Genomic DNA, 9,673 nt, shown 5'->3' with positions numbered 1-9,673 from the left:
AATGTTAGTGTGATCAAATTCAACCACTATCAATCCGGAACAAATGACATTTGACCTTCCCAATACAAACAAGGGCAATGATTAAAACAAGTTTCGTGACCTAAACCTTTGACTAATGATTGTGCACAAATCATTTAATTAGATTAGGCATTTGCTGGACATTACGTTTGCGGATATTGTTTCGGTGGCATGTTCTACAGACTAGAAAAATCTGAAGGGTCGTGTTAGTAAGTCCGAAACCCAATAAGGTTTCCTTACCTTAATCATAACCCTAAACTATAATCTATTATAATCCTAACATTAACCTAATCCTACCCTTAACCATTTTAAACTAAACCATAATTCTAACCTAAAATGTTACAAACCTCTAACTTTGACCTGACCTCTCTGACAAACGGCCTGTTCACCATATCACGACTTTTCCAAAGACATCCAAGTCTAAATACAACGGGAAGTGCAACGATAATTTTTCAATCTAAAAATTATTTATAGTTTAATTTGGACTTGGAAACATTTATCCAGATAATATGTAGTATTTTCTTGCACAAACAGTATTCTCAACCCACAAGTACAAAATCAAATACCGTCACTTAATCATGAAATCGCCATTAGAAGATTTACATCATGAACATTTTAGGTGCATCCTGAACACGTCCGGCATCCGAGGTCCCGGGTCCGAGGTATTCTCTGAATATATATTTATGTTGACAACTGCTCCATCGGAAAAAATACAAGTGGAAGAAATAGCAGTTTAAACACAGTTTATTTGGTGAGCTTTCGGACTAGCTGTCCTTCACCAGACCGGAAAAAGCTAAGTACATCCCTTTTTTACTACCGTAAAGATTCGCCTAATGGCGCCATGGGCTCCCTTGACATAACTGAACTTTTAGGCAGGCTTTTAGGCACAAACTAAAAGCGTCCTCCAGTAAATATCCCACCAGCAAATAAGGGCATGGACCCTTAATTTTTGTTAAGAGTTTCAGAGGGAGGACCTCTCTATTTGTATATGAAATTTTCCTCAAGGTAAAGGAGCCCCTGTTCGCCATTAGTCGAAGGGGAATCTTTAGGGTAGTTTACTGGACGGAATTCTTCCAGTCAGTACGGGAAGGACCTTAAACACCAATATACCGCACATGAAACACGTGTATATCCATCTTTTTCATAAGATTTTTGCCACTTTTTCTAATGAGCACATGAAGACTCACTGTTGCTCATTTATATATTTTCGAGGACCGCTTGCGCTGTACGGTTATATTGAGGTCACGAAAAAAAAATGTATCGCGCAACAATATACTGTGATGTGCCCTGAATAATTTAATTTGATAATTTATCTTTGTTTACAATTTACAGCTATTTCATGAGAGATATGAGAGATGGGAAACCCCCTGTTCAAATAATCATTTTATGGGAGAAGTGACAGAAATAATTAATTATAGGCGGGGAATTTCCAGTTTTACTACTTCGTTATAAAAGGTGAAAGCAATAGTTTTTTTCTCATGTGTTGGAAGTAAATGTGCTTTAAAATGGTACCTGTGAATCAGACATTTTGCATAACCAATAATGTATTATTAAAATAGCCATAACAAAGGAGATTTTGTTTACACAAAAGTGCGCCTCCTCTACAATGGATTAATATTCTTTTGTCAAATTACCGGAATCTGGTTTATAAAACAATACATCTGTCAACAAAGTGGACCAGTGCAAGAAAAGACAATTTCCTGGAAGATTTGAGTGATTGGTGAAAGCAGCACCAGTTTGGAAATTGACATCTGTGCAAGGGTGTTATACGCAAAGGATATATAAATTCAAGTGTATAGTGGACTTCGCTGAATAGTGATCTTCGCAGGACCGTGAGGTGAATCAGAATATACGTAGCCAGAACATTGATGTGCATTTATTGTTCATACGGTATAGAATCATTTTCAATCATATTTTACTTTACATTAAAGATTGAGATATTGTTAACTTAATCAAACAGTGTGTTATTGTTGTGCATTCGTGTGAGAGCAGGGAAAAGGTGATTTTGGCCTTAAATCATTACGGCTCGTAACAATAGAGGCCGTCAGCGTGACGTCATATGCCGCCATCTTGTGGGTACAGACTGCGATGGTCGTTCGATCTCCATGCGTGAACAGCAAAATTACCGTGGTGATGCGTGATAACAGCTGCGTGGCAAGCTGCACCCTGCGCGTAGTGTCCGACGCAGAATCCCGCCTATCATTTGTACCCACAAGATGGCGAAAAGCTGACGGCCTCTATACAAATCAATATCTATATTATAATATGATATTCACCGTCTGTCTATTTGTATGTGACTGCTAATGTGACGCTAGACTGCGCTGCATTCCTTTTTTTTTTTTTTTTTTGATAAACAATTCATACGTTTCCATGCATGAAACCATTTATCTATGACGAAACACATCACATCTTTAGTGACTGCCCTGCCCAGAGAAAGAGAAGTTTTCTCATGGATATCTGAGCTGTTGAATCAGAACAGGAATGATGACTTTTCCATGGTCAGGTCAGAGAGATTAATTTAGGGAATGATAAATTAAACTGGTCTACTACAGTAGACTAATGTGACGCCGTCGTAGGTCGTACGGGGCTCAAATTCTGTGGGTGGGTGTAGTTCTTTCACTGGCAAGAAAGAGTTTATGTTCGTTAAGTCATCCGACCCTGGGGCCCCCTCCCAGGGGAGTCGTCTCTCTTACTCTCCATATGTTGATGTTGTCATGTCAGTCTCTCTTGTTCACAGTGTGCATGGTTAATCAGTGTACCACAGCTGTTGCTGTTTACTGAATAGTCCTACGTGTATGGGGTGTGGTGGGTGGGTGGGTGTTAATACTTTGTTGCATGTAGTCCTACAGGGGACCCATTTTGGGGTCATCCGAGGTCATCAGGGGTCACCTGAGGTCAAATCACTCAAAACTGTCGCATCATGGGTATGAAACTTGGTGGGTACAGTCAACATTAGAGTCAAATTTTGTCATTATGCAGTTACTGTCCGTTTTTCCTATTCAGTGCACACGCAGCGCTCCAATTGATGATTGACCTCTAGCTCACTCACTGTACTGTAGGTATAGACAATAGACTAGTTAGTGAGCTGGCGGGAAAACCCTTCACCCAATATTAGCCATAGAGGCTCACATGTGAATTATAATATTCATCCTTAACACACTACAATTTGAAGTAAAAAATGTCACGGGAAAGCTGCTGTCGCGCTATTTTTCCGAAGAGAGAATTCCAAAATTTCATAGCAGTCGGACGTGTAATTTCAGTGTCAAATTATGCTCAACAGCTGACTTGTGATAGCTCCAACTTCGAAGGGGCACCGTCGGGTGATCGGTTTGATCAAATTTCGCCATAGAAAATAAACTTCAATTCTTTTCCTCTATGGTCATCTAAATATTATTAAAATGCGATTATGGGAATATTGTTGTCGAGCCCTCCGAAATATGGAGTTCTGACTGCCCGATAGAGAGCTAAAAAATGAAAAACTTATTTCCAAACCGTGTTAAGTCTAAAACCACACGTTTCTCATTTACTTGTGTGATACAATCACAATTACTCTGACAAGTTTGACATCAACAAGCCTGGTTAACAATATGCATACTATTGTTCTCATTTGGGAAACAAAGGTCACGCACACTATTGTTACTGTGCGTTTGCTTTGTAATGGTGCATCCAACTGAAATCATGGTACCTATTTCACCACAGCTCATTGCAATAATGCACAGGTAAATCAGAAACATGTACTTGTGGATTTAACCATGGATATGAGACACATCCCTGATTTAACATAGTTGAGCTGTTTTCAATGAGGTTTATCTTGGTTTAATGGGGTTTAAGTCCTGCAAAGGTCGTGGTGAATTCTGCTGTAGACATGACTGCATAATGGAAGGTCATTTTGGGGTCATCCAGGGTCACACGGGGTCATCTGATGTCAAATTAGTAAAAACTGTTGTATGAGCATAAAACTTGGTGGGTACAGTCATTTCAGGGTCACCAGGTGTCATCTGAGTAAAAACTGTTGTATGGCATAAAACTTGGTGGTGGTGCAGTCACCATCAGCCAGGTAATCGCGACAGCCGAGAACCGCCAAATATCATGGGTAACCGCCTAGTATATAATATAATCTTTAAAAAAATTGGTTTTATTGGTGACAAGAAACATTTCGTGCTAATGATTGATAGCTTGGTTTTATCAGTAGTATTGCAATTAAAATATGGGTGGAGTTTCGTCTAGGGCAAAATTATGACTGATAACTTTACAGGTTAAAGTCATTCATACTAATTTACGCATACTGTAGTTACTGTTAATTTTCCTATACACAATACACAGTGCTCTCACCATTGAGGTGCGACCTCTACAGACACAGTGTATGTTAGAGGTATAGGGCATTTCCTAGTTAACGTCACGGTGTGAAAAATAACCAGCCAATATGTTTTGTATTCTCTGAAATTCTAGTTATAGTTTTATAACATGTCCTAAATTTTTAGCTAATTTAGATATTTGGAAATATTCGCACTTTGGTATTTTAGTAACTTTAAGTGACTGTCACTCACTTGTAGGCCGTTCTCTTCCGAAGGGCATTAAAGCTACACCACTTGACGGATATTCTTTGTAATTGCTGTCAATAGAGATTATATCCGTGTTCTATAAGTTGCATATCCTATCAGCGACTGCTATACCTTGTTTAGGATTTTCAAAAGAAGAACCTGCATGTGCAACCATGACTGTTTCAAAATAGCCCGCCAAAGTCATGCAAGTTACTTCGAGGTCGTGCATTTGAATTAGTTTGAATGAGGAATACTACGGAAACCAGCGCCTTTTGTTAGAAGTCACACATGAGTAACGTGGATAACCTCTATCAAGAATAATGTATATATTACATGTAGGCTAAAAACTGAGTATGTGGGGCATCTGCAAAAGTTCGTACCACCTTGATATGTAAATGACAGATAACAGCAAAAAGCTCCCATATCTGTCCATAACTTTGGTCAGTGCAGCGAGTCAATGGATTTCAAGTGGGTGATTATTGATTGGCAAGTGCCATATTTGGGCATAAGTAGAGTCCACCATTCAATGTGGATGATAGATTAGACTTTATCGATTGATTTTGCTGGAGTAGTTTCCTGTTAACCGGGTTTAAGTACTGCAAAGGTCGAATCATGTTTGTTTTGCAGTATAACTGCACTATATGGTACAGAGAAACGTTGGATTACTTAGGCTTTTATTAAGGTTTTACACGCGAATGTAGACGTACATACTGCATCTTAAATAATTTGCTATGTATATAACCAGCTTCAAAACAGCAGCAATCTTTCATTTAAACTTAAGAACTTTAAACTTTCATTTAAAATTTAAGGCCAAGGTTGTCAAACATTTACCGAATTTATTCTGATTGAATTTTATTAAGGAAAGAAGTTATAACTATTGTCTTATAAAGCTTCGACCCGTGTCCTGTAATATCATAGCTCATTTATAACAAAGCGTTAACATCTCTGGCAACTAGTATGGAAGCGCCCATTATGAGATTATTGGCAATCAACAGAAATACACGATTAACAATGCACTTTATTTCTTTCGTTTTCTATTATTTATCTACTACTATCAATTTTGATACGTCAACGAAAATTTGGCAGAGCAGAAGGTTTGCGAAAGTACTTATATTAACGCAACAACAATGAGTTAGAATCGCTTTCAAGCTCCTGGCACAAAGCACACTTTGAAGAAGCGTCTTGTAGGCTATACGTGGAAAATACTTCGAGAACTTAAATTTTATCATCATGGAAAGTTTGTCGTCCGTTTTGACTGTGTTGAAACGGCGTATTAGATTATTCGTATGTCTTTTTCTATGTCTATGTCACATAGAGTTGAGCGAAGCACAGTTTAAAAAAGACACCAAAAGACGTTTATGCAGATTTAGGTGGAACTGTTACACTTCCTTGTGCTATTAGAAGAGCACGGTATGGAAAAGGAGAGGTGTCGTGGAATTATAAAGTTGCTGGTGTTGCTGGACAACAAAATATCAGCTCCGAGTATTTATTATATCCATCACTGGATACAGATCGTCGGATGAGGTACTCTATTTTAGGTAATCACAGCAATGGCGAATATAACTTACAAATAACTAATGTTAGAAACTCGGATGAAGCTACTTATGAATGTGTATACTATGAAGGACATGCTGATCCTGAACTTATCAAACATAGCAGACGAGGTGCTTTGCTAGCGATTGGAAGGCCTCCTGATCCTGGATATCCACTCTGTTCAATGAGTCCTTCCACGGGTGTGTTACCTTTAATGAATGTCACATTCACTTGCACCACAAGAGGCGGCAATCCTATGGGGAAAGTCAGATGGTATACAGGCACCAAATGGATTGGTAAATGGGGACTTAATGGAACAATACGACATACTAGATTTTTGACGGCCAATGATGTTGGAATAGTATTAAGCTGTCAAGAAGATCATCCATCTCGACCAAGGTACCCGCGTAAGTGCCAAGTAAATCCTCTTACAGCACTGGGAATTTCCATCACTCCTGGACCACAAGTTTCAGTATTAACTGGAAACAACATGATTTTTTCGTGTGTACCAAACAAGAAAGAGAACTACGGCTACATTTGGACTATTAATGGTCATCCAGTTGTGCGTAGTCCGTATATATTCCCTTTTGGAAATTCTGGAGAAAAATTGCGTTTGATTGGATTGACGATGGATATGAATAGAGCCCGTGTGTCGTGTCAAGGCACAGATATCAATGGATATACAACGTTTGCTCACAGTCTAATAACAGTGGTAGATAATGTACCACCAACATTACCACCTACTACACCAGCACCGACTATTCCACCTTGGAGACCTAATCCAAGACCTAGACCTGTCCCACCAAGATCAAATCCAAGACTAAATCCCAATTCTAACCCTCCACCAGGTAATCCAGTACCACCAACATTACCACCCAGACATAGACCTGTCCCACCACGTTCAACTTGGAATCCAAACCGACCACCCAAATCAAGACGAAATCCCCGTCCATTGGAGGATCCTAGAATGGGAGAACCATCAAAGAATTCTGTGAAAGCTACAATTGTTGGAGCAGCCGTTACTGGAATTGCTATCGGCGTCATCATTGCCTTTATAGCGATGTACACACGGTCGAGGAACAATAACCGTAGAACTAGATCAGGCGAAGGATCAACAGTTAAATATTATAACCACTCTGGATCACCTTGGTAAACATAATGCTGATGCTTTAAAATTAAAAAAGTGATTCTGTATAATAAGTGTGGTCTTATTCCGTAGCAAGCCCCACTGTCCCCGGCACTCTCCATGGTTGAACATGTTGAATATGTTATTGTCATGTGCACAAACCAACATACAGGGTGTCCAAAAATGATCTATACCGTGTTTGAAAAAAAATATATATAAATATATAAAATATATAAAATATATAAAATGAACAGTGTACCTAATTTTAAAACGTGAAATACATTGGCACAATTGTCACCTACTTATTCTGTTACTTTCACTGAAATAGCTTGATCGTTTTGGCGTGATCGCATGACATTGATATCATTGAAAAGGAAATAATTGGATGTGCGTAACTTATAGCGCAACGGCCTCATAACACATGGATGCTTTATCGCTATCATCCAGCCGTACTGTGCAATATATTGGACAAATCATAAATTTTATTTATAGGAAATAACTAAATTTGGCACAGATATAGGGCTATACGAGGGGCAGTCAGTATATTTTAAGAGTTGACTCGTGACGTCATTTGTGAATCGTTTTCATGGCATTTCTCAATGATTACATAAACACTGTACCTTTGTTTTTCAAACAACACATGTAAAAATTATATCACACACATTATTACGTAACAGCATTAGCATAAAATCAATGGTCTAGAGTCACCTGGTGAAATTGAGTCGTTTTTGTTAAGGGAAATAAGAGGCTGAAATGAGGTATTGTTGTAATTTCTATATTTTCTCGGGAATTAAAGAATGGAGAATGCTGCCTTTTGGAACAGTAATAGAACACAAACAACCAGTTTATTAAACCATGTTTGTTGGGCTGTAAAGGTTTTAGTTTATTTAAAATGCGTGGTCAAATATGTCTTATTTTTGACAAAAACAAGGCTTTTCTTTCTTTAAAAATCTTGATATTGCCAAAAATAGTAAACGTGGAAATTTAAATTTTTTGCCAGTTCTGTTGACTAATCTCCAAACATTTAAACGGGAGACTCCCTAGAAAATATTTGAATCCGTGATTAAAATATAACTGTTATTCTACAATTTTTACATTTATACAAAAAGTAGTGGTACAAAGAGAGAGCCACCGTTTGAATGAGAAATTTATTTTTAAAACTTTTCTGTTCATTTCAGGTTGAGATCATCCATAAAAATTCATATGAATATTTAAATCACAATTTTCATAGCATTTTATAATATTTTAGGCCCTATTTACATGGAATTTTGCAATTTTCGTGCATTTCCACCACGTTGTATCGGTCATCCCACCTACGCATGCGCAGATTGTTGTTTGAGTTGCACCAGTTATCATCGCACTGAGTACCAGCTCTCACACGTGACCAGTCATTAAATTTTAGTCTGTTTCATTTTGGAGATAATTGATGTCATTTGTAATAACTGCTTTTTCATTTTCGCCATTTTTGCAGAATAATTTCGCTTCCATTCAAGCCCTAAAGTTGTTGAAGTTTCCAGACGTTCCATTTCCACCAAAGTTCAATGGCAACTCTCATATTTTACCAAATGCAAACTGAGGACCTAGTGTTTATTCCTGCCCAAAACTAGCCATATGCACCTTGTACTTTTGCCGTTCTCGGACATTGTAAACACGTGTTTTTTCTGTAATTTAAAAGGCCCGCCTTTTTGCGTGATTTGGCAGTGTCCATAGACTATTGATTTTATGCTAATGCTGTTACGTAATCATGTGTATGATATAATTCTTACATGTGTTGTTTGAAAGACAAAGGTACAGTGTTTATGTAATCATTTAGAAATGCCATGAAAACACTCCACAAATGACGTCACGAGTCAACTCTTAAAACATACTGACTGCCCCTCGTATAATAATTCTTGATATGGCATTTTTTCAAAGTAGGTCATTTATCAATACTTGAAATTTTAACCCGAAATTCTGTAACTTGTACTAGAAACGTCCAACTTTAAAAATCTAAAATTCCTAAGAAAGCTAAATATATATTGCATTTGGAATTTAAAACATTACGACCAATACCAATGCTTTTCATACCTATTAATATTCAACTTTCCCGGTATAGATCATTATGGGGCACCCTTTAGGATTAATGAGTGAATCTGTACCTTCTGCAATGTTCTATCGGTTTTAGTTTCACAACTTGGTTGTTTCTGCATTATTTGCCGTCACTGATATCTCCGATTAAAAACATCTTTGCAGTCATCATGGTCACTTTGATTTTCAAATTGAACCTCACTTTGGCTATAAGGTCATGATTTCAAGCTCATTTGATTGTGCTGAGGGTTTTTTTGTAGAATTTTGTACGGGGATGTTTCGGATGCTGACTTCCTCTATACCTACTTTTCGATGTATTTGTTGCCCAACAGTATATCAATAATTGTCACACAAAAAAACCACCCAAAAAATCTCCCAAATTTGCCCT

At 37.8% G+C, this 9,673-nt stretch overlaps 1 protein-coding gene across 1 annotated transcript; it reads left to right on the top strand.

Moving 5' to 3' along the window:
- Positions 1-5,764: 5,764 nt before the first annotated feature.
- LOC140158566 (uncharacterized) lies at positions 5,765-8,114 on the top strand. Its single transcript, XM_072181703.1, has one exon. It carries the CDS (start codon positions 6,079-6,081, stop codon positions 7,243-7,245), a length of 1,167 nt encoding a protein of 388 aa, XP_072037804.1. The 5' UTR covers positions 5,765-6,078; the 3' UTR covers positions 7,246-8,114.
- Positions 8,115-9,673: the final 1,559 nt, after the last annotated feature.

This window comes from Amphiura filiformis, chromosome 8, assembly GCF_039555335.1.
Source record: "Amphiura filiformis chromosome 8, Afil_fr2py, whole genome shotgun sequence".
Lineage (NCBI taxonomy): Eukaryota > Metazoa > Echinodermata > Ophiuroidea > Amphilepidida > Amphiuridae > Amphiura > Amphiura filiformis.
The sequence above is the reverse complement of the archived record's forward strand: the minus strand, read 5'-3'. Positions and strand labels throughout refer to the sequence as shown.